At 45.4% G+C, this 25,659-nt stretch overlaps 1 protein-coding gene across 2 annotated transcripts in view; it reads right to left on the bottom strand.

Moving 5' to 3' along the window:
• Positions 1-1,093: 1,093 nt before the first annotated feature.
• The window catches only part of TMEM260 (transmembrane protein 260), a 37,232-nt gene continuing 12,666 nt past the window's right edge, over positions 1,094-25,659 (bottom strand). Inside the window, exons 4-16 of one of the 2 annotated variants that reach the window (XM_074584226.1) lie at positions 16,900-17,077; positions 15,104-15,217; positions 12,533-12,712; positions 10,066-10,106; positions 9,026-9,109; positions 8,549-8,666; positions 8,197-8,369; positions 6,872-7,043; positions 5,915-6,063; positions 4,849-5,025; positions 4,237-4,290; positions 3,730-3,820; positions 1,094-2,405 (exon numbers count right to left, since the gene is read on the bottom strand). In XM_074584226.1, the coding sequence (XP_074440327.1) occupies positions 2,133-2,405; positions 3,730-3,820; positions 4,237-4,290; positions 4,849-5,025; positions 5,915-6,063; positions 6,872-7,043; positions 8,197-8,369; positions 8,549-8,666; positions 9,026-9,109; positions 10,066-10,106; positions 12,533-12,712; positions 15,104-15,217; positions 16,900-17,077 (1,804 nt within the window). In that variant the 3' untranslated portion in view covers positions 1,094-2,132. Of the gene's footprint in view, positions 2,406-3,729; positions 3,821-4,205; positions 4,291-4,848; positions 5,026-5,914; positions 6,064-6,871; positions 7,044-8,196; positions 8,370-8,548; positions 8,667-9,025; positions 9,110-10,065; positions 10,107-12,532; positions 12,713-15,103; positions 15,218-16,899; positions 17,078-25,659 lie in introns of both variants that reach the window. The other variant, XR_012586661.1, reaches the window with a different exon arrangement.

The raw sequence follows: 25,659 nt of genomic DNA on the forward strand, positions 1-25,659 counted from the left end.
GAATCCACAAAAGCTTCCAATTATTTCAAGACTATGCAGCTAAGGAGGGGCATCTAATCAAGATAAAGAAAACCCTCAGCTCAGTATATTTGCTTGAATGGATTTTCAATAATGCAGGTAACAAAAGCATTCAAAAATCGGATTCCTAATGCCTTTCTGCGAGGCTGAAGGGTTGAATTTGAGAAGGGAGAAGAAAGCCAGCCCTGAGAAAGCTGCACGGAGGAATGTATGATATTCCCCGGCTCTGTACAAACACTTCTGCAGGGATTGAGAGAAAGGAAGAGATTTAAGTGAGGCACGATTGACCTGAAATGTAGTCAATTACAACACAAAGAGTTAAAATGACACCCCTGAACCGCTCTTCTTCCTTCTCTCCCCTCTGCTCTGTGGCTTTGCAACCCAGAAGCTGTCGTTTTATTTCTTTTTAGTGCTCATTTCTCATCTGCTGTATAGATCTCTGTTTGTACAGGAATCGTTTATAGAAGTAACACGGGGAATTCCTATGGGAATCATACTATATAAATACATCAGAAGGAGAGGCAGAAAAATAAAGGAAGTTATTTTGCAACCGGAGTTAGAGATTCCTAGATGGCAGCGTGATTTTTATACAGCCGGCATTCAATGAAAGTCAACCGGGGGAAACTCGGCACTTGGAGAGAACGACGACGAAGTATTCTATGCTTTTAAAGGGATCTATTAGGATTAGCAGCCACATAAGCCTCAGTCTGCGCCTACGTGTACCTCAAACCAGAGAGCAACAGAGCATCCGCACGCAACACCCCTCGCTCCCGCGCAAATCCTGCTCTACTCCTCCCGGCCACTGGGAAGCTTCCAGAGGTGATGCTTGGTAACATGATCTTTACAGAAGGTACTTTCTTCTTTGAAAATTTTACTAGTGCAAATGAAATCCTGGCCTGGCAGCAACTTCTCTCCTACAAAACCACTGGGCTGAGATCTCACAGAACCAAGTATGACAATTTTGACAAACACAACTTTCCACTAACTATACCAGAGTTTTGGGTCTGTTTTAAGCATTTGAAGAACACGTCAATCGACATTTTGAAATATGTGCTGGTTTATGTAATGTTTTTTTGGAAAACACGTAGCTGAGCTCTTGTTAACTGAGTCGTTTTTGGGCAGATCGTAAAGTAGGATGGATTCACACTTGGTTAAAGCCCCCGAGATCTCTAAAATTGCAGTTCTGGCATTCCCGGTACCTGCGAGGACATGGCAGAGTAGAGGAGCGTTCTGGGCTTGCACGAAAAGAGGCCACGGGACAGATGCCATGAGCCACGGGGCCAGCAGTGTCCCAGGGGAGCTGGTCTGGTGTCCCCGCACAAGGTCTCACCACCACGGTCCCTCGGCCCCAGGTGGAGGCGGCGCAGGAGATGCCAGGCTGCTGCCTGCAGTCACAGTGCTCTGCAAGGGAAAATCCACAAGTTGCTTGCTCACTATTGGAAAACCAGCGCAGTAAAGTCTATGCCAGCATAAAACCCCTATGTAATGAAAATAAACATCCTCGCAAAGCAATGGAGGCAGAAAGAGCTGGGTTGGTCTCTACCCACCATCCCACGCCAGGAGGACATCGTGCCTGCAGCACGGGCACAGCCAAGGAACAGCAAACAATCATGCTCTCGCAAAGGGCACCGTCCCACATCCTTGTCCTGATGGAAACCTACCCAACCATGCTGCCCTGCGACCATAAAGACCCCCAGACACAGCACAGCTAAAGAAAAATGGCTGTAGAAAACCTTTTGGCTCAGGACCAGAAGAAACATTTAAAGACTAACTACATTTTTTGCATCTATAGAGGATGCTGCATTCATAAAAAAAAAAATAATCAAAGATCTTCACAGTACAACAGATTCGCAGGTTTCTTTTAAAAGAAAACTCTCCTTTTGAAAACGCAGTATTTTATTTAGTGATGAGTTTGTCCCCCCACCCCCACAAAACAACACAAACAGTTCATTTGGCAACAGCAATCGAAGACCAAACACCACACTTGACTTCCTCTCTGCTGCCATTTCTGTCGCCTTTTAAAACCATTCTCACGTTGTCGAAGGACTAATTCAGACTTTCAAGTCCCGACTGCAAAATTTCAGCACTTCAGCAGGCGGGTGGAGGGCCGGCTGCTACGCGGCTCCCTGCCTCACGTTGTCTTTCATTTTCCTCAGCCCCTGCAGCTCTTTCTTCAGGTGCTTCACTGCCTGCAGAATATCCTGCCGCTGGGGATCATCCTCCGCTTTCTGGGCGTACAGAAGGAAATGTTTCACAGTTTCGGAGAGCAACGCTTCAGGATCCTCATCCACCCGACGGAGACGCAACATCCTCTCGCAGGCGATGGCGTAGTTTTTGTGCCAGTTCACCGGGTGATTTGGATGAGAGTTGACAATTTCTTTGTACGACTGTTAAAGAGACAAAAAAAAAAAAACGAAAACGGGGGGGACAACACAAATTAATTGAATGGATGGGACCAACAGCTCTTAACAGTGCTTCAAAACTGACTGTAAAAGAACAGATGCTATTTAGAAGGCCAAGTCCAGAGTCGGAGCATTTCTGTAACTCACTCCGTGCAACACGCAATAGTGTGAATCAGAAATCTAAGGGGAAGCTGAAATGTGTCCCTTCCTACAGCAGCTGTTTGCTTAGAAACATTACAGATGGTGGCGATAACCCCACTGCACATTCTGCGCTTCCCTGGGAGAGGTGTTACACCAGGCTGGGGGCAAAAAAATAGAGATCTAACTGCCACGCCTGGAAAGATATTTACTCAATATCTTTCACGAGATCAGGACATCTTCCACAGGACTTAAGCAGTCTGTTGACTTGAGTGGGAACATTCAAAAGCTCAACAGCAGGCAGGTGCCTGAGAACTTTTCAGCATGGCAAAAATCACAGGAAAATGGGCAAAAGTTGAAAGGAAACTATTTGTTGACTCTTTGCTGGGGTATGAAACACTCTTCCTCTCTGCTGACACACACCGATCATTTTGTGCATCTGGTGGCATCTCAGGCAGTCCGGTATTTCTAGAGATACCTACATCCACTTATACAGCAAGGGAGGTTTAGGATGGATATTAGGAAAGATTTCTTCACTGAAAGGGTTGTCCAACATTGGAACAGGCTGCCCAGGGAAGTGGTGGAGTTGCCATCCCTGGAGGTATTTAAAAGCCAGGCAGACATGGTGCTGAGGGACATGGTTTAGCAGTGGTTTTGTCAGTGTTAGGTTGATGGTTCTGAAAGGTCCCTTCCAAGCTAGACGATTCTATGATTCTATGGGTGTTATTCTTTGTTGCGAACTGCAGCAGAATTAATCTGCAGTGAGAAGACTGTTGGATTTTACACTTGCTGGCTCAGATGCAAGACTGTGTAATGACAGAGGGGAAAAGTGCATAGAGGGGACTTCAGGACAAGCAATCTCTTGGCTTGGGTTTGGAGCCCAGCACAGACAACATAATTATAGCAAAAGCAGGGTGTCGGCTGGTTGGCTTTTGGCATCCTCCGTGACCGAGGGGGCAAATAGGAATGGATAAAATACCTGAACAAATCTCTTTGAAACTGCTGTGCTCCGGGTTTGGATGAGCAAAGGAGAACGCAGATTACAGGACTGCCGACCCATATGAGAACACCATGTCTCTATGGAATCGAGAAATTTAAAAAAAAAACCCAAAGAAAAAAGAAAAAAAGGACAGAGACTAATAGGATCATTTATAACCAAAATATGACTTACGGTGTATGCCAAGGTGTAAAGTTGTGATTTCATTTCCGCAGTCACACTGGCAGTTTCTGCAAGGTCAAATATAAAGAAAGCTGTTTTCATCCTAGAAAAACAAGAAAGACTTCCATATAACAACTGCTTAATGTAACCAGCTCACGTGGTTCTACATATCTTCAACATACCCACGTATGGGACAGTACACCAGCATCTCCAGTTAAGTCATCTGTGATACAAACTTCTCTCCGTGATGTGTTTTCTCACCCTATGTCCAAACTACCCTCTGCTCCTTTGAGATACTTGGAGCAAAACCTTCCAGTGAACAAAATCACCACTTTCCTCAAGGATTTTTTGGAGGCCTTGCACCCTTCACCACATTCTGCCAACCTTTTCCTTCCAAAGCTTGGCACATTTAGATCCAATCAGGCCATGCACCATCAAGCTGCCTGCTTTGGTGTGTATTTCCACCCCAGTGAGTTGGCATCACCCACCGGCTGTTGGAAGGGAGCAAAGGAGCATCACCTGGCTTGCCACATCTCCTCGTTGGCGACAGCTTCCCAGGAAGAGGGCTTGAAACTAAATGGGAATGAAAATAAAATTCAGCCATCAGATCCACGTCACTGTGTTTCACCTACCATGCAACCAACCCTTCTAATCCAAGCAGATACAGACCTCCCAGACAGAAGAAAACCCGTCATGAAGCCTATGGCTCTGACAGCAGGGAATTCAGCTCACCCTCAGTCATTCATAAAACTTTATTCTTCCCTCTCCATAGAAGGAGCCTCTGGTCTATCAGGTGTTTCACAGCATCCTAGCTATCCTCAAAGGGAGAGATGCTTTTTACCACCCATCACAGTTCAGTCTATGACATTTAAAGCTTTGGATGTCCCCAGCCCTCAATGTTTTTTGGTTCCCGATCAAGTTTTAAGATTTGTATTGGACCTAATATTTGACTAGAAACGTCCTCTCCATTTTTAACACGAATAAAAATACCACATGCAGATTTGTTATGTTTCAGAACACAAAACATGATTACAGTTCATGTTTAATTTCTCTAATACTGCAATGGATGTGGCAGATGCTGGCGGAAGAATGATGAGCAGGAAGGAGCAGAGTCGAGCCTCTGCCTCGTACCTGCCGTAATCTTCAGTCCAGTTATAGAGATTTCTTGTAAGATGAATCCACTCTTCTGGGTCAAAGACAACATCGGAAGGAACCAGCTTTTCACACGTACCCCACGGCCAAAGCGAATAGCTCCTTCTCCAGGTTGAGTCCCCTTCATGAAGACCTATGCAGACAAACACTTCCTTGCTGCCAAAAAAACCCAGAAAGAACAATCATGAAGCCATGCCAGAGACCACGGGCCACCCCGTGTGCTTGAGCAAACCACGCACCCCACGCCAGGGGACAGGTCTTAAGCAGCACAACATTTTCTGCGGCACAGATACCCGTTCAGACCATTTCACATTGGAAAGAGCATGTCTCTGCGTCAGCCGGCAAACCAGCTCTCCCCCTGGAAGCGAATACCCCATCTGGCACTGCATATCTTGTGCTGCCAGCACAGGAGACACATCCTCTCCCCTGTGTTGGACCTCTCGAAGGTGCCAGAAGCCGTAGGAGAAGCCCGTTTCTTCCCGATGGCACCCGGTAATGCTCTTCTGCCTACCCACACTCGCAGGGCTCACTCTGGCTAGTCTAAATGCAGATGCTATTCTTATTCATGTGAGTATCTAATCCTTTCTCCACTCTTACTAAGCTATTTTTATATGATGATTATTCCTGGAATACATTCATTCTATGCTAATCAGTTGGCCACAATGTTCACGAAGGAGAAGCAGCAGCAATTTGCTCTCCAACCGTCATCATTTTGAGTACACGGGAATGTTCCTTTTTTTTGTGATGAATTGTATCAACAGCAACAAAAAAAATAATCAGTAAATACTCTCTGCCGATCACCGCCTTATTTTTCTTTCCTAAAAAACAAACCGACCTCAAAACAACAAGCAACATTATATCCGGATGGAGTTACTTCTGCATAGATATTTGCTTTAATTGCAAAAATAATCTCGCCACCGGGGAGGAAGTCAGTGGAGAAAATTGGTCTTTTGGACGCAGTACCAAGCTCTTCCATAAACAATTTCAAGAAAAAAAAAAGGTCGAAGAGTCTAGGAAAGCTGTTACATATGAAAGAAATGCTTACTGTTTATTTACTTTGAGGAAACGATGGAGATTAAAAGCTAGCGTCCCATCGGGTAATACTCCTTCCACAGGATTCCACCGGTTCCCAGGAAAATAAACGCCAGGTAAATGCTTTGCCAGCTTGGGTAAATACCATTCATAAGTCATCATCTATCACCGAAAACATAAGCAGAATTAAAACAAGAAACAAAGATTTCATCCATTTTACATCCAGAAGCTGCAGCAAATGGTTTCTGCAGGAGGAATGACTTTTTTTGCTCAGTTATTTGGTTTGGTTAAATATGAGGTGTTGGGGGTTGGGTTTCCCAACAAGTCACAAACTCTTGTGGCACAGCCAAGTGCAGGGACTGATGTGGAAGTGTCGGTGTCCCCTTCTGTAAGGGGGATATTTCTTCTCCAGTTTCTCAGGAAAAAAAGGAAAGAGTGCAAACACCACCCAGGGACACGCAGCACCTCTGTTCTAATGTAAAAAACTAGACGCAGAGATCTGCAAAACCACCAAGATAACAGAGGGGATTCAGGGAACGAGGCTTGGCATCATAAATCCCTTGGGAGAAATCCCAAAGCCACATCGCCCACGAGGCAACTGCTGAGCTGCTGCCCTCCAGGCTGCTCCCAGAAGCCTTCTGCTGCTGTTATTTTGGGGCAAACCCAGAAAACAGCGGGGACAAACCTTCCTCAGCCAGGCAAACATCGGCCCTGTGCCACGTCTGGATATCTGTCATGATGAAGAACTTGGGCTTCCCCTTCTCTTTACCCGCTTTTGGGGCTTGAATGGGACTTGCACACCATGCTCTGTGCCACCCACAACCCTTTAAAAAAAATCAATTTTATTTCTGCATCATTAGTTCTATTTGAACAAAGAGACTCCCTCAAGAAGAGAAAGGAACAACTGAACTTTTGTTTCCTGTTTTTAAATCTGCCTGTTACTTCTTTTAATATTACCTTCTCAACCTACCTCCTGGTCCACTAAGGTGATATCTGGCCTCATCCCTTCACAATAATGAAGATAACGAAGAGCGTTCCCGGGTAAGTCTCCTCTTAGCAAGATCACTGCACCCGTCGGCATGGAGGACAGCAGATTCCTTGCAAACTTATCAACAACATAGTTGTTGCTCTGATCACAAGCGCTTAAGAGAACAGATAAAAATGGTATCTTAAACACAGGTATTTGCATGGCTTTGCGTATCTTCAGAAGAATTTTATGCAACAGGCATTGACAGGTGAAGACTTTTGCCCTGGTGAGATCTTGCTGAAAAGCATCATGTCCATTTACAGAGAAATCAAGATGCAGAAACGAGGCATTTACACTACAGCCTCCCAGAAACCAGCACCAGAAACATAAGCCACTACGGTTTTGCCAAAATACACACTTATTGCATGCCTTCACCTTAATTCTGATTATTTTCTTGGGCTAAACCTAAAGACTTACTAGTTGGAGCTGAAAGCACCAGTACAATGATGGTTCTGTAAAGCATTTGAAATCATCCCCATCCTTCAAATGCTTTTAATTAAGCACTAAAAAGCCATGTTTTTGTAGCATCAGGCAGAAGTAGAATCACATTACCTGAGATTAAAACCTTTTCGTTAAACAGTCGTGTGTGCACACACTCCAGGTATGGACTCAAGAAGGGGACACTCCATGACACGGCTCAGGACATGCGCTATGACTGGCTCAGCTATGGACCAGCCTTTGGGAAAAGATGTGTGTATGAAGTTCTGCGTGTTCTACACTTCACCAGTTGGCCAACCTCTACCTGAGCACCCCTACTGCTACACTGATCCCTACCCAAGCCACTGCAGAATCTTTGGTGTGGTTATGGGATAAGGAAGCCCTACACTACAGAAGTAACTCTTCAAAAAGGAAAAAAAAATGTAAGAAAAAACCCAGGGCACAAGGTTTCCTGAAGCAAAACAGGGGAAGAAGGTGACTGTTCACGTCAAATGAATTCTGCAAGCCTCCTTAGGAAATAAAAAAAGATTTATGAGTTTCTTTCATTAGAAGTTTACATATCTACACAGTTTTCTTCCTTCAATCTATACAACACCCCCATTTACAGCCTGGAATTGGTGCTTGGTGATTTTGAGGGAGATCAAACAAAGGAGTCCCGCAGACTGTGGCCACACAAGCTTAGGTGGGATGTGAAAAGTGCCTTTCCCACTTCCAGACAGGGACAGAAACCCCAGGAGCAGGGCTGGGGGGTTTAGAGCATCGCCCCATCTGTGCAGCACCCCGCAGCCCTGCAAGGCTGCGCCAAGACACGTGCCCGGGGGATTCGTTACCTGTAATTTGCCCAAATTTGAGAAGTGACAAGAGCGAGAGCGGAAAGCCACTCCATCCACGGCATTGCCCGGCTGGCCTCCAGCACGGCATTCCCGACCGAGGCAAGCGCGGCCAGCCCCAGGCCCGCCAGCACAGCCACCACCGCACTGCTCTGCAGCCAGAACCGCTCCACCTAGGGAACAAAACCCCACAGATCCTATCTCTGTTGCCCCAGCTTTAAGGAAAAGGGAATAAGTAGTTGTATTTTTGCACCTTGAGCAGCTTCAAGGCAACCACCTGCTCCTCACGAGGCAGTTTTAAGGCTTCTTCCAAAAATCAACATGCCAGAGGAATTTTTGGAGTACAACTTACCACGCCCAGAAACAGAGGTTTTGTAATATCCAAATTTGCTCTCCAAGCGAAGAAAAGGGAATAAAGGCAGAGCATTCCAGCAAACAGCCAGATCACAGGTGATTTCTGCTGCTTTATCCTATTGAAAAAAAAGAAAGTAGCACTCTAGCAGCACAATGAAAAAGAAGACAAAAGTTTTATGTGCTTGAGAACCACTCTCTCTCTGCATACCTTTAATACAAGGAGCTGATGAGCCTTTCTTGACCTTTGCAATTTATGAAAAATTCAGTTTTCAAAAGCACAAAACCATCAGGCTTTCAAGATTTTTAAGCCTGCCGTCTACAAAGCCACAGGGTTTTCAGGAGCAGGGATATTTCGCTCTTAATTAGTAGATGACCACAGAAATTTTTGCATCAGCAAGCAGAAGGTAAAGCAAACTGTGCGTGTGGTCAGTAATAAGAAAGTGCATGTCAAAGCAAATATTCTCTTCCAACTTACGGCAGTGCTGTGCTCACACAGGCCATGAGCGCCAGGGCGAGGACGGGAAGGGAGAGCTCCGACTTCATCTGCGCCAGCTGGAAACTGCAGAGAAATCAGTGCGTGGATGCGTCATCCCCAAATCACAGAATCATAGAATCATGTGTTGGGTTGGAAGGGACCTTTAAAGGTCATCTAGTCCAACCCCCCTGCAGTAAGCAGGGACATCTTTAACTAGATCAGGTTGCTCAGAGCCTCATCCAGCCTGGCCTGAATGTCTCCAGGGATGGGGCCTCCACCACCTCTCTGGGCAACCTGTTCCAGTGTCTCACCACCCTCATTGTAAAGAACTTCTTCCTAATGTCTAATCTAAACCTGCCCTGCTCTAGTTTAAAACCATTGCCCCTCATCCTATTGCCACATGCCCTTGCAAACAGCCCCTCCCCAGCTTTCTTGCAGCCCCTCTTCAGGTACTGGAAGGGGCTCTAAGGTCTCCCCGGAGCCTTCTCTTCTCCAGGCTGAACAATCCCAACTCTCTCAGTCTGTCTTCATAGCAGAGGTGCTCCAGCCTTTTGATCATCTTCGTGGCCCTCCTCTGGACCCACTCCAACAGGTCCATGTCCTTCTTGTGCTGAGGGTTCCAGGGCTGGACACAGTACTCCAGGTGGGGTCTCATGAGAGCAGAGTAGAGGGGGAGAATCACCTCTCTCGATCTGCTGGCCACGAATCACCCCTTGCACTCAATCAAAGTGTCAAGAGAAGCAGGGAATAAGCACAACATAACATCTTCCCATTTGGCTGTGATTAAGTCTATCCGAAATGGGAACAAGCTCACTTTACATGTCAGGATTTTGAATGAAAAATCACTGGGGAGGGGGATCCAACATTCTTCCTTCGATGGCGAAGACAGACGGACACGCGTGCTGTCCCTGCGCCAGACACACACGGCCCCAGCTCTGGTCCAAGCCGAGAAAAGGCAGGACAGGAGCCACTTTGGCCAAAATCACAGCAACAGCAACAGGTTTCTCTTCACTAAAAGGCACAATCAAGATTTTACTCACACCAGCATCTCTCTCATACTGGATCCTGTCTTGGACTTGGCCTAGATTAAGAAGAAAGAAAACCCATGAGAAACCCACACGCTGATTGTCATGTCACTGGGGCAATGAAAAGTCTTTTCGTTCTCTGTTTGCAGAGCCCTGACCAGTCAGGGCTCCTCAAAGCTCCTTCAGGTGGTAGCCCAAGGTGGTCACAGGGAACAGGAATTGCTTAAACCAACAAAAAGACAGCAAACTCTATTAAAACCTTCATTGCAAGATTCTCTCCCACGTTCTTGTTTTACATTATGCCCCTGTGCAGGGGTTACCACCCGGATAAGCATTTTTACGAGGTGCTACCAACCCATTAACCTGTGACTCAAGCACATCATATGGCTTAGCTATGATCTCTCCTATATCATAGAGTCATTTAGGTTGGAAAAGACCTTTAAGATCATCGAGTCCAACTGATCTAACACTGCCAAGTCCACCACTGAACCATGTCCCTCAGCACCACATCTACGTGTCTTTTAAATACCCCCAGGGATCGTGGGTCAACCACTTCTCTGTTCCAATGCTTGACAACAATTGCAGTGAAGAAATTTTTCCTAATATCCAATCTAAACCTCCCCTGGTGCAATTTGAGGCCATTTCCTCTTATCCTAGATATCTGCATGGTGCAATTATTTTCTGGGACATCTCCCCACAGGCTGAAACAAGCACATGAGCCTCAATTCCTGCTTTCCTACCAGATTCGTCCCTGTCCCCTCTGCCCTGATGGAGGCAAAGCTGTATGAGATTTATATGACATATATAAGAATTCTCATTGCAGAGATCTGCAATGCATGGCACAAGTCCAGGAAAGAAGTCATTCTCGGTGGAGGTGAGGAATTACCTCCATAGGTGCTTCTTGGAAAAGTGGTGGCTACCAGATAAAAGATAAGGTAAACGGAGCCAGGAGGTCTGGAAGGAATATTTAAGCTCAATAAAAATGGAACAGTTAATTGCAGTCAAGATTTAATTATATGATAAAAATGTTAGAGGATGGAGAGCCAGCCCACAGCTCCTGAAGTACCACTGCTACCTCTCTGTTCCTTGCAAAGCCCCACCTTTCTGGCAGCCAACAGCTTCTGGCCCCAGACACATCCCTCGCTGGAGATGACATTTCTGATCCTGCTTAGAGGTAGAACCCTCTCCCGAGTCTTCTCTGTTTTATTTTGACCCTGCCTGCCCTTAAAACGGAGCCGTGGGATGCAAGGGCTGTCCGTCCATCCAGGCAGGGCTCTGGCGTTAACCCAACTGGTGTCGGGACCAAACGCTTGGATTTTGCTGCATTTATTGCCTCTGCTTCAGATGAGTTCATCATAAATGTGATTTGTGGTGTAGGATTACACGCAGTCCATCCCTAAGCCTCTTGAACATCAACTTGAATTCATCACATTTGATGGAGAAAGGAGTTAAGGGATTTGCATGCCTTGGTATTGCTCTGCCCAACGGAGGCTCATTCTCAGGGGATGGCTGGGAATAGGACAACAGGGGAAATCTCAGAACTCCTTCAGAGGGTGGATCTTATCTCGGAAGGAGTTTTGGAAATATTAAGTGCAGCAGCAGGAATTACCAAGTCTTTTGCCTCACATCCTACAACCATCCAGCTCTCGGAGAAGGCTGTAATGGAATGGCAACGGTGCTCACTGCATCACACTGGCTGGATGTGGGGGCTTAATTTCTGAGGACATGGGGCTTCAGGACCCCAAGAAGTGACCCAATACGTAGACCATACCTTTTTCTCTGTTTTTCCCCAGTGGTGCGACTTCCCAGCCCTCTGCACTGAAATCTCTGAAGCAGGAAGGACATAAAGGGTGCTGGGCGCTTACTTTCCTTGGGTGGCCAGAGCCAAACATCTAAATCGGGGCTGGAGGAGGCCGATGCAAACCCTACGCTCTACAAGAAACCATGCAATACCTCCCTCCCTCGGCAAGAGCACAGACCTCAAATCAGAGGTTTCTGAGACCCCTCAAACCTACCATTCATTTAAATTCAACATTACTAAGAAGTAAGTGAAGAGGAATCTTTTCTAAAGGTACAGCAATGAAAACTGCTTATGAGTAGTTAAATAGCTGAACTTAAAATGAATTAAAAAAAAAAGACAATTATTTGTCTTAAAACAAGAAAAACACAAAATCAATGTCACCATCTCCCTCTTAGCACAGTTTGCTCTTTGGGCTCTTACAAATACGAGACGCCCGTACAGCTCCCAGTAAATAACACGGCTCGCCCTGTAAGGGCAAAGAGAATTATTTCTTTGCTCTCCCAGCCATGTGATCCATTTCCAGAAAACCCGACAGATTAGAAGGCCAAAATCAGAAATAAATTTTTAAAAAAGAAAACATTGTCAATTTTTGCCTCTGCAAGCCATTAATTGTCACAAATAGAAAGGTTCTGCTATTGCATAAGTTAAAATAAAGTCATTTAGAAAATGACCCTTATTTACCAGATTGAATGTCCCATATTCTTCCCTGAGAAAGTGGGTCAAAAATCCTTGAAAAGTCGTCTGGTCTCCCCATGTCCAACGGGCTCGATTGAGGTAGGACGAAGCCGGCAGATAGAGATAAGGCAGCAAACCAGCCAAGAAGCATAAACCCAACTTCAGCAAATGGCCTAGGGACAATTCCTGCACCAAAATATGTCATATTGCATAACAATGTTTATTTTAGTTTAATCACGCTGGAACTTCAAGAACAGATAAAGAAAAAACATCAAATATATTTACACAGAGCTGATCTCTCAATTTATAGTAAGTCCCTACAAAATGCTATGTTAAACCTTACGATTTTGTGGATTACTAGGAAACTGCATCAAACTGATCTCCTTTGCATGGCAGGGTGAAATTTAAGTGAAGCAAATAATATTAGCTAGGACTCATGAGTATCATACTCATTGCATCTTTCACATTTAAATCATGGCATGACATGCATAGATGGCTGAAGCACTGCAAGGCTGAGATAACCCACTTTGCAGCGATTAAGAGTTGGCTGGTATTCCATCTGGCAAAAAAAAAAAAAAATTAAAAAAAAAAATGCAGCTCTAGTACAACTACACACACCATCACCATCATCAGGAGTCGGTTCTGCCATTTACTTTATCGCGATTACCCTGGCTAAATTGGATAGGCCAACTTTTGGGGTGGGATTTTTCGAGACTGCCTAAGGGGTCAGGAAGACAAGACTTTCAAAGGGACTTCTGTGCCTAACTCTTTTAAGTGCTTTGGAAAATCCCACCCTAGAATATTGCACGCTTGCATTATCGTTAGCCACCGCCCTGTCAATCAAAGAGCTTCTTCGGCAGTTGGGGTTACGGGGAAGAGGCACCATTCAGAGTGATGATCTACAGAGCAGAAAAAGTATCTTGATAACGGTGGTGGCCACAGTTCCTTCAGAAGAAAGCTGGCTCTTTTTTACTTAAAAAGGCACTGTTTTCCATCAAATATCCTTCTTATTAGGTGGTTTTCTGCAGCCAGCACTACTGGGCTGTCTAAAGTATTTCCCAGGAATATTATATTGGCACAGGATTGTCCTTGCTGGAAATCACAGAGGTCTCTGGATCTCCCCGGTTAAAAAAAAACCCAAAAGCTCTGTTTAAAGAACACAAACACATTGCAGAAGTGAGTCTTCATTGTGTTAAAGGAAATATACAGACAGAAAGGGGTTTGCTGGAGACGCTGAACAGATTTTGGATCAAGCTTCTCTGAGTTGCATCTTCTCTCTTGCAGCTCACATGCTTCACTCCGGGCTTAGTTATTATACCCTGTACCATTACCCAGAATCACATCTGATTTATCAGGTCAAGGGTGGAAAAATACAGGCAGGACTGGCCCAGCAGAAACCTGCCCAACTGTCACCTTCAAGGTGGCAAAAGAGAGGGGGGGAGTAGATGGAGGCTTCTCAGGGCCACTTGCAATGTGATCAGTGCATCTGCTCTGTTTGATTGAGATGTGCAGTTTTCAGGCAAAGTAGAGTTTCTACAACATGTCTGCATCCAGCCTTATGCACTGACCCACAGAAGACCACCTACAAAAGACAAGAGCACTGCAGGACCCCTGAACGTCACCCAGGAGCCTCAAGCAGATGGGTACGTATCACCTTCATAAGCCAGGCATGCAAAAAGGTGTTTTCACCTTCTTACGCAATGAGCAAGTTTAATAAAGAGGGGTAGAAGGAGGGACATCTTGAGAACGAGATCTCCAGTAGGAGATGAAAGGGACCTATTTGACTGCACAAGGGGCTTGCAGTTTCACCAAAGGTCAGCCTTCCTTTGTCTTTTCCACCTGGCACGGGCCAGGTGCTCTTCACCTGAGAGCTGATCTCTTGTAGGAGTCTCAAGTCCTGGCTGCATCAGAGTTGGAGGCCACCGAGCCCGGCACATCTCAAGGAGATGCTGAAGATGACTTCCCCCTAGAGACAAGCCTCTGCACCCTTCTTGCCGTGCTGCTTACTCTGTCTGCACCTTCAACTATCAACACCAGTGGCAAGATGCTCTGCAATGAGTGGACACAGCTTTCGTTTGCTACCACCAGGGAATCAACATCAACGCATCTCTAGATGAATTGATGGCATGAGAAGGCCAGTGCCATCAGGCAGGAGAAGCAGCACATGTAGACTGCACGTGCCTGTGACTTCTCACTGACAGATATTCATCTGCTTTCCTGGTTGGTAGGTCATTGAACGTGCTCTTATTTCCTATAGGTTGAGCAGTTTTTAGCTCCAAGTATCGGTCTTATGGTTGCTCACAGGGTATGTGCAAGCAGCTGGGGCAGAAAGTTCTCCCATGCCAGGAGACACGGGCAGCTCACAGATGGCTGGTGTGAGCAAAGCCCCTAAATCGTGATCGCTGGCTCTGATGTCAGACCGAAGGACTGTAACTTCACTGGGTTATGACCAACTGGATTGGACAGACCATTGACTGTTCCTCTTTGTACATCAGCATCGAAGTGGCACAAGTGCGTGGAAGAAAGAATTACTCACTGCCTTACAAAAATAGAGGTATGGGTCAGCAAAATACATACCGTCTTTCCGAATAGCCGGGACAGAACCCAAGGCACGATACAAGCGATATAAAGCACTATCGTGTGCTGATTGCACAAGCTGAGCCCGCAACAAAAGGCACCAAGTTTAGAGATCTGAAAGGGAAAAAAACCAACAATACGTTCACAATTATTCTTTACAGTTTGCAAAAACACCCAGAGACCAAAAGAGCAATTACCGGAGAAAGGCAAATACATCCGTGAGCACCAGTCAATTTTAACACAGACAACACAGGCTATTTTTGATTATTTACAGGGAGATTTCATTTGTTCAACAGAAAACATTCTTTAAGAAGCGTCCAGCTGAATGGCTACATCTCCATGCACATAGAGATCCTGTTTAGCACCATTACATCATAACGATGCGATGGGGTCCAATTCCCCAACCCCTGCTGCACAGGGGAGACTGCCCAGCAATTAACTCCAAATGATGCAAATTTTTTGGAAGCCATACCCTAAAATAATGCCATTATATACAGAGACGTCATTTTATATAACAGGAATGATGTTTTCCTCTTCTTCAGGCACAGAGGACTACAGTCAGGGCTACACAAACTTCCTAAGCAAAGGGAATTAAATGTGATACCCCTTGTTAGTCTAGAGGTGCATTTTCAGAGCAACCTCAGTAATTTTTCAAGTGTATTGATGAACTCCAAGCACACCCCCGAAGATGTTTGCACGACCATCTGATTTATGCAAGGCGCTGTGAGCTTGCTGTTGGCAGCCTGGCTTCTCCAAGGCGTGGGATGCCGGACACCCAAAAAACATTGAAACAAGCTCCTTAACTGCTTCTGAAAATCCCAGTGGAAATCGGGCACGTGAAATGCGGGAGCAGGTTGGAAAAATGCCCAGCTCCATCTTCGTGGAGTTCAGCTTGTAGAGATCTTGGGACAGTACTCATCAGAAAAGAAATAAAAATATAAATCCAATGGTGAAACAAGGTCTCTGAAACAAGGTCTCTATAACCACTGGTAAAACATGTTATTTGAGAACTCGCGAAGCTGAGTAAACTACCACCACAGACTCCTGAAATTCTAGCCTAGCCCGACAAAAATCCTTTTATTCACACAATTTACAGGAGTCACAGCAGGCAAGTCTGGGAGAGAAGAGATCAGATGTTCAGGGAAATAGAAGTAGAAAGAACAAGACTGCTAAGGAAAAATTATCACTTGGCTGCCCAGTCTGTTTATAAAGCAGAGAATATGGCATGAAATTTAAAGTCTCTGTATTTAACAATGCCATTATTTTAGGGGGACACTTAATTTCAAAAGAAGAACTGATTGAATATTTGGTCATTTCTGTTTTTCAGTAGAAACATGGGGCTCTGTCTAGATGAAGTTTTCTGTAAAACATATCTTTTTACCCCAAGGGAAAATAACAGTTCTGAAAACAAGAATGTGAGCACCCACAGCCTAGTTTGAGTCTTTGATGCAGGAAACCAAACTTTGCGCTAAAACATTTAGAGGAAAATGATTTTGCTTTTTGTGTTCCCAGCCTGCACGTATTAAACAACCCAACCCCAAACCCATCCAACAGGTCCCAACTCAACTCTTAAGCAAAGTGGACCGGATTTTCAATGTTTGGCGCTTTTTGAACATCCAGGTAGGTCAGGGGTGGACATCACCCAGCACAGGTGCTGAACCAAGTCCCCAGATTTGACCTTCTTTATTTAAACAAAACTAAGCACTAAATGAACAGGAAATGAAACAGACGCATGATAACTAACTGAAAAAAAAAAATAAAATAAAGAACTATTCACTTTGCTTGAGATGTTTTACCTTTGATCTCTCTTTTGCGGTGGATGCTTCCTCAAAACGCACAGTAAGAGCCATCAGCAGCCCCACAAACAGATTGTTTAAGCTAAAAACCTCCGCCGCGATGGACCACTGCCATGTTAGACGAGAAAATGAAAACACCCCCGCAGCAAGGATTCCTCCAGCATATGAGCCAGAAAGCCTGCAAACACAGATAACATGAAATCTTCTTTTCCAACAAAAAAGCCTACTTTATTGTCCTTCTTCTTTTTTTTCTTTTTTTTTTTTTAAACATACTGTAGCAGCAGAAATGATGACTGCCACCCAGCACCCTGCCAAAACATTATATGGTTAATATCTTCCTAATAATTTCAATTAGGAAGAGCAGGCGTTAGCCAGCCCATCTATTTGCAAGCCACCCAACGCCAAAGAGTCGGCGGCTTCTCATAAGCGCCATGAAAACTTCCAGTACTGAATTGGATTCAGAAACCCCGATGAGCGATGGCTCGGCGGGTCGTGGTCCCCCGAGCCAGGGAGTCACACCTCTAACGGGATGCTCTCCGCTGGAGGAGATGCCAGCAAGGATGCAGCCTTAAATTCATCAAGGCGCTAAATAAAGAGTGGATTAGAGCTATTCATGATGGACAGCATTAGCAGAGCTTTCCCGGGGGTGGGGGGCTGTATAGTGTCTTGGGGGTGGGTGAGGATTGTGGAACCCATCGTCCCAGCAGGGAGAGGTGCCTGTTGGGGTCAGGAATTGGGAAAATGGGTGTCAGGTCCAGCAAGCAGGAGGGAGCAGGTGAAGCACCCGCTGTTGGGATGGCTGTGAGCCTAAAAGCTGGGCACCTCTGTGACTCTCGGATGGGATTATGGTACACACTCCCCACGGAGCCGCTTGCCCAACTCGGCTGGATGCTGCAGCCAGGACAGGGAGCCCACGAGGTGGGATTTAGCCCAGGAAACCTATTACAGCCGTTCTGCAACAGCGGCTCTTCCCGCCCAGTCGCATCAGGGGCAGCTCCGCCTCTGCCTCTTTGGAAGGTCTCCCCTTTGGAAAGTCACCCTGAAAAGATGCCACGTTGGGCATCACAACCAGCTCAATTAAGCCTTATCCAAAGACGGAAATAGCTGCAGCTATGGTCAAAGCTCCTCTCCAGAAATTCACCATCCCGCTGTAAGACTAAGCCAGGGTCCACCATAAATTGGGTATTTTTCTAGTCCCACTCCAGGTACGCACACTTCCATTTAGTCCTAACATTTCCAGCAGGTTTAAGCCAAAAATGATAAGCTAGCCAACTTCTTCATGTGTAATTTGCTCCTAAATACTGGCCATATCCTCTAGCTCAGCCATAGTCCCCAGGTGGCTTGTTCTGCCATCAGGGATCGTAGAATGGACTTGCTTATGGGGTTCCTCACGTAACTCTGAGATAAATGGACACCAAGGAAACAAAACATACAGCCCCTATGAACAGAGATGAGGGAGCTGCTGGCAGAGCACTCTCTAGCAAGGGCTCCTCTCCTTGGCCATGCTTTCTTTCCACCTTCCCAAAACAACCTCAGTACAGCCAATCTATTTCTGTAGATGTCAAAGAAGGGCTTGTGCAGTCAGAATGGGAATTTTTAATCCAGTAAGAATGGGAAGCAGGGTTCATGGGGAGGAGAGGACTGGGATGAGGGTTTGGAAGGCCAGGTCTCTATTCCTCCTCCTGCCACCAACATTGGACATCCTGGGTGGTCTGGGATGAGCCACTCCGCTGCTGTTGCCCCAGGTATCAGCGAAATAGGATTAATGATTTTTATCTCCTTTGTAAAGCATTTTGAGATCTGCAGCTTCTGGAGGGTAAGAAATAAGGCAGTTCAGTTAATGCTGGGGAAAAAGAAACCAACTCTCAGGTGTCCAAGGCCAGAGTGAGACAAGCTCAGGGTGACATGGAGCTTCAGCATCAAGACTGTAGGAAAGGGTCTTGAAAAAAATCAATGCAAGGGGAAAAAAAAGTCCGAAAATTCCCAACTGACAGCAGGTGGGACTGTTTCAGACCAAATCTGTGTCTGCAAAGTACCCTATAAGCTTTTGAAGAAAGGCGACAAGCAACCTCTTCTGTAGGAAATCAGGCAAACTACCAGTATCTACTGTTGTGCTCACTAATGCCACCATGGTGGACTCTTCCAGCGTCTAAACTTCACTGCGGTTCAACACAGGTTTTGGCATGTGGCATGAAATTCTCCAGGGCAAGACCTGTCTCTCACTGCTTTAATATAAATGTTTCAAAATCACACAATTGCATGTAGAAAAGGCGTTCACAGGCACGAACGCCGCTCCATCGGTTTTGCTACCAAGGCAGCCCAGCGGCCCCGAGTCCATCTCCTCCAAGGGAGAGGTGGGACACACATGACCTGTCTGGCAAAGTTCTCAGCCTCAAGGGCTCTGGTTGTGCTCTCCTCCTCCCTGCTACTAGAAAGATGTGGCACCTGAACAGAAAAAGGAAAGATGCAATGGAGTTTGCAGGAATCGAGTCAGGAGTGGTTTCTCCTTCTGAAGAAAAATACCAGGAAAGGGCAGCACAGCCATGTGTATTTAAAACCCAAGATATTTCCCGATACCCAAGCCCCACTACACAACATCCCTAAGTTTTGACTAAACCTTTTAAACTTTTAGTTATAAAGAAACAACTTTGTAAATCCCTTTGAAATTCTTGCAGGGAAATAAGGTAGAAAAAGGTAAAACAACCGTCCCAAAAACCTTCGGATGAAAAGCAGTATTTTAGGCAAACGTCCCAAGCATTTACCAATTCTCCTTGTCTTTCCCAGAAAAGACTCGAGCGTATCATTAGAGTTCAAATGAGATGAAAGAAAATCCCGTGCTCTTGATAAAAAGTCTCAAACCCACGATTCAAGTTTTATGAAATAAGGCTTAAGCAAAAGCTACTCAACCAAAAGCTTAAAGACTTATCCCAGCTATGTGGGGCAGGGGACATCTCTGCTCAGCGAGCAGTGCAGGGTCAGGATCCAGCAATGAGCACAGTCCTCAGATCTGTTTGTCAACAGAGCCGGCGTCGCTGGTAGTTTCCTGGGAAACTCGTGGGAAAGCCAGGCTGCTAAGCTTACTTTGTGAAAGCATGTTGGGTGCGTGGAGCACTAAGCTCCTACAAGCATACTAGATGCTAAAAAACCAAATGGAAACGTGTTGCATTCTCAAAGAACATCAAGACAGTAGTTTTGGCAAATGCAAGCTGGAGACAAAGATTTTTTTGCAGATTTTGTTGCCGGCAATGGAAATGATGGATTTATGAGTTTGCTGACTCAGTAGGAAACACTCTTGGAAGTGGAAGTGATCAGAGCAGGTATCTCCAGATGAAGATGAAGACCACTTGGCAGAAAAAAACCCCGTGTCCAGCAGGTCCACACAATGCAATGCTTCACAGTGTAAAGTAGTACCAGCTGGACAAGCAGAAATTAATCATAGAATCATAGAATGTGCTGGGTAGGAAGGGACGTTTGAAGGTCATCTAGTCCAACCCCCCTGCAGCAAGCAGGGACATCTTTAACTAGATCAGGTTGCTCAGAGCCTCATCAAGCCTGGCCTTGAATGTCTCCAGGGATGGGGCCTTCACCACCTCTCTCGGCAACCTGTTCCAGTGTCTCACCACCCCCATTGTGAATAACTTTTTCCTAACGTCTAATCTAAACCTGCCCTGATCTATTTTAAAACCATTGCCCCTCGTCCTATCACTACATACCCCATGTCAGCATGATGCTAGGCCCAAATTAAATCAACCCTGCCTTGCGGCTGGGCTAGCATGGTTATACTGCTCATTTTGATTGACATAAGGATCTCCATGCACCACTGCACTGCACCATCTGGCAGCTACTTGGACTTCTCCAGCACAGAGTGACACTGTGCTGTGTCTCTCTTGCCTTAGTGCCAAGGTGGCCCTCAAACCCACGTCCAAGGAGGTGACAGAGCAACTCAGGCACAGACAACACAGGTCAGCCACTTACAACACTTTGAACCAAAGAATAATTTTAAGGTGGGAAAGACACCGGTGAGTGTTCAGTCAGGTAAGGCAGAAAGAGATGAAAGAATGGAAAAGGCACAAAAATGAGAGTAAAATAGAGACGGGAAGACTTGAAAGAGCAAAGGGATGGGTCAGAGCTCTGGACCTGAGGTCAAGAAGCTTGACACCAAGAAAGAGGGTGAAAAGATTTGAAAGGGAGGACAGTGCAATCTACAACTGAAGATGCTGTTGGAGACAACATGTTGCATAAGGAAGAACAGCATTAGGAAGCCAGAAGATAATGGCTGCTTTAATTACAAGCATAAACAGCATTTTTGTGGTTAAGCCAGAGTATGTTGTGGAAGAAAGATAACAGAAGAGAAAAAGGAGACTTCCTGTAACTGTAGCAAAAGCTCAACAACCCAATTACCAATGTTAAGACAAGGGGGGAACGAGGCCAGGAAGCCATTTGTCATGTGGAAGGAAAGACGGGGTTTTCTCTAGATACATAGACACACACCTCACCAAAATCAACCACCGGGTCTGACACAGACATTGCAAATTAATTCCTGCAGTAAAGCCTTGCAAGAAGGAAGCACACAGCATCTGGTCCCTGCCACCCAGCCTGGAGACCCACGCTCTTTCATCTACATTGGCTGGAGGCTTGCAAGTGCACTCTGGTCAGGAGAAGAAAACAGTTGGGTTTTTTTTCTGAAAACACCTTTTACTTGCTTAACACTGTCTCTCCTTTTGACAGCACATCAAGGGCTCCAGACCAGACAGTAACAGAGATTTATCCTCACTTGACACTTACTCATGGTTTTGCCTTCAAACACATTCTTCAAATACAGTTGAGGTGCTACAAAAAACATGGCAAAGACCACGACAGCTGAATCCTCCACCTGTCTCACGTAAAAGCAACATCTAGGAGGGCTTTATCCCATTGCTTCTGGGGAGCAGGGAGGGTAGCTTCCCGCTCCCCCAAAGCCAGCATGTTTCCCCCAGTCTTTGGAACTGGTATGAGAAAGAACAGATGACTGGCAAAAGAGGATCAATGGGTTGCCAACAACGAAGCCATGGCAATCGTAATAACCATCCAGTGTTCATCTGCCAACATAGCGTAGGCATAAAGCTACCTTGCAGTGACTCCCTCAAGATGATGGGCTTTACAAAGAGCAAAAGGTGGGCAAAACCCCACTACAAGGCTCTGTCCAGTGAAGGGGGGATCCAGGGCTTGGGGTAGGTAGGGACTATCTCCTGGGGAAGAAGGCTGGGTCACCGGGAAGGAAGCATTCAGAATAGCAATACCCCACCCCACACAGAAATCAGTTCATGAAAGAAAAGATTTGCAGCCAACGCAACAGTGGGAAAGTCTTCATGACTTCTCCCAGGGGTATTCCAGCTACCACAACCCCTTCGAGAAGGACTGAAACACCAAGCTTGAATAAAAGCTGCCTTCTGGGCTTGTTTATCTCACCTGGAAGAAAAACCAAGGGAAAAGCTTGTATTTTTGATTTTGCAAAATAACTAGTTTGGGGCAAGACCCGCTCAAAGCACGTGGAGCACTTTTTCAGAACAAAACAAGGGGGAAGCAGGTCCCTTCCTATTAGTTCAGTAACTACAATCTTCTGATCCCTCCCGTCATCTGAAAATGCACTCAGAAGGGACAGAAACACTCAGCAAAGCAGAGGTCACACAGTCCTTCGTGAGAAGTATTTTCCGATGGCATCCCCAAACATAAAAGGAAAAAACAAAATAAAAATAATTATTAATTTGTTTTCCTTCTCAGGCACCCAAGTGAAAGAACGTGTGGCTGGGCCTCAGCTCCAAGGACACGGGTACTAGAAACTTGCTTTAATCAGGAATATTTTAGCCTGAGGGTTTTTATTAAGAGTTTGCAGGAACAACTGTGAAAACTGAAAATAGGTATTTTAATTTGGTTTTGCAATCATACTTTTTAGGTTCTCATTTGGTGGCAATCACTAAAACACGTCAGTTTGCGATTTAAAATTTAGCCTCTCCTCTAAGTTTGGCAAAACTTTTTGTTAGCCAAGAGCGCAGGTCACATTTACATGCATATAACAAAGAACTCAATCAATGTTCTTACCTTTTATATAGAAAATAACGGAAGCCATTTTACATTTAATAAGTTGCCAAAACTTATTAAATTGATTGGTATAAAGCTATATATGGATGGGAACTGGAATTTAATTAAAATATTTGTGTTACATGCAATCTCGGGTTCATAAAGAAGAAAAGGAAGGTAATTGGAATGTTTTATATTTGAAGCTGATGTATTAAACTGGAAACACCTATTTGTACCTAGTGAAATACGCTGATTATTTCTGCCTTCTCTTCCCTCCAAAACCTCACAGGTAGCAGATCTCAGCCTCACATCTTTTATTTTTCAGTCAGTGGAGTACGAAAAAAAACCCTCCTGCTTTTTAAAATATCTACTAATAAAATAATTAATGGACTTTTTTATTTTTTTTTATTTTTTTTTTAAATTTCAGTCTCCCCCTGCACCCGCAGATGATGACCCTGATGTCGGCGGTTCCCTGCACAGGCTCCAGGTACCACCGGCAACTTCTGCCTCTGCCCTGCTGTGACTTCGCTTCGCAGGAGCGGAGATATATCCCTTCAATTGACTTTTATTTCATAATAGACATATTCCATGACCATAAAAACCTAGTGCATTCAAGAATTAACATTTCAAATTGCACTTAAGAGCTTTCACTTGTTTGATATATATAAAAAAAAAAACAAACAAACAACACTTCTTTTTTTTCATGTAGGTTAAAAAGACTACAACTTAGAAGACTCCACAACCAAGCTTTCCGCAGATAAGCTTTAAGCGTGCGGGTGCATTGGAGCTGAAATAAAAGAAAATAAAAATAAAACACAAATAAAGATGAGTTTAGGACCTAAGTAAGAATAATTATCCCCCCAAACCCCCAATCCCTCTGGGTTTGCCTGCCTCTTAGTCACAAACACTCAATGGACAAACGGCGGTTTCTCTTGCTCTCAGCGCTGAAGAGCCGGCGCAGGTACTACAGGGAATAGCAAACCGGATTTTATTCTTCCTCAAGGACCCGGAGCTGAAGAGCCACTTAAGCCCTGCCCGCAGCCTCCGCTCCCGGTGCTGGAAGGAGGAGGAAGGAGAGTGCCGCTGAGTCTTCACAGCCACCAGGAGAGAACAGAAACCAAGCAAATTGGCAGGACCACCATAAAAAAAAAAATACCCCAAAACCCAAAGTGGTCACTTTGGTTATAACTGACTGCTGTTCTTTGCGTCAAAAGGGACTTCAGCATCACGGGACTCCCAGCGGACCCGTGATGTCTCTGGGTGGGGCGAGCAGGCAGCATCCTCACTACCCTCCACAAGCATTCAGTGCCACATCTGCTCAATATACCCTCAACCCAGCTAGGGACTGCCACCACTTATTTACCCTTTTTTGGAATTCTTTCATCAAAACACCACAAGTTGAAGAAGGGATTCTCCAGCCTGGATGAGGAGTATTGAGCCAGTGATGGTTTTGGTTAAGGTGAGCTACTCCTTGCACCCTCCTGCATACATCCTCCTGGACTGGATACATCCAGTAAGGACACCACCATGGATGTGTCCAAGTAAGGAAACCACCTCTATAGGATAATATTGAGTCTCTGTCTGTCCTCTGGACCACAAATGTCACCAGCATGTGCAAGAAGCATCTTGCATGCCACCCCTTGGGTCCTGGGGCCATGCCACCTCAGCTCCTCCCAGCAGGAGGACCAAGCCACCCCTGTGACGAGGTGCCCCAGGATAGCAGCGGGGACCTCAGTGGGTCTGGACACCAAGGATGGGGAGAACCGCACCACAAGGGTTCTAGGAATGGGACTTCCTAACGTTAAACCTCACACCTGTGTAGGTTTGTGGATGCCTGGCACCACACCAGAGCAGAGTTTACCTTCAGCATCCCCTTCCCAAGCCAGTTTGGTAATTAAATCAAACACCTCCATGCCCAGCTATCCCAGAGCACCTCAACCAGTAGCACAACTCACAACAGATCGATAAATGCACGCACAGCTGCGCCGCTTCAATAAATACAGCCCCGTACTCACACCTCTCCACTAATGAGTTGTAAAAATTGTGCTTCCAGCCACTAAAAATGGGAACTTCTCTCCCAGTGTCTTTGCAAGCAGGAAGGGTACATTATAGTTAGACCCATTATTTGATTCACAATCCTTAGAAAATAGGTATGCCTTTATCCCAGCCACCTATAATAACCGGTGCCTACTTCCAAAAGCCCCAACCCTCGGTAGGAACCGACTTCAGCTATTTAAATGTTTTATAAGTTTTTTTTTTTTTTTTTGTAATTGCAGAAACTTTTCCTAATCTGACATTTGTTAAAACCCCTTATTAGAAAATTATGCAGCGGCAGAAAAAAAAAAAAAAAAAAAAAAAGAAGGGGGGGGGAAAAGAGGAAAAAAAAAGAATAAAATATAAAATAAAATAAAAAATGAGCTGGCTTCACAATTACCAAGTCAGCCCATGCAGCCCTTCGCTATTGTACGGAGTGGCATAAACCCCCCCGGCGGCCTATCAGCTCCCTGGCAGGCAGGGGGCTGCGCTATTCAAAGCGAGAGATACAAGCTGCAGGGCAAAAACCTGGCAGCTCCCATCTGACCCCCCAATCCCCGGCTGGTGACAGCTCCAAGCTCCATGGCAAATTAGCCCTTCTCACATTACAATTGCAGGAGACAGATTCCATTAGCGGTATCTGAAATTGAGTGGAGAGCTGCTCCGTTA

This window comes from Larus michahellis, chromosome 4, assembly GCF_964199755.1.
Source record: "Larus michahellis chromosome 4, bLarMic1.1, whole genome shotgun sequence".
Taxonomy (NCBI): Eukaryota; Metazoa; Chordata; class Aves; order Charadriiformes; family Laridae; genus Larus; species Larus michahellis.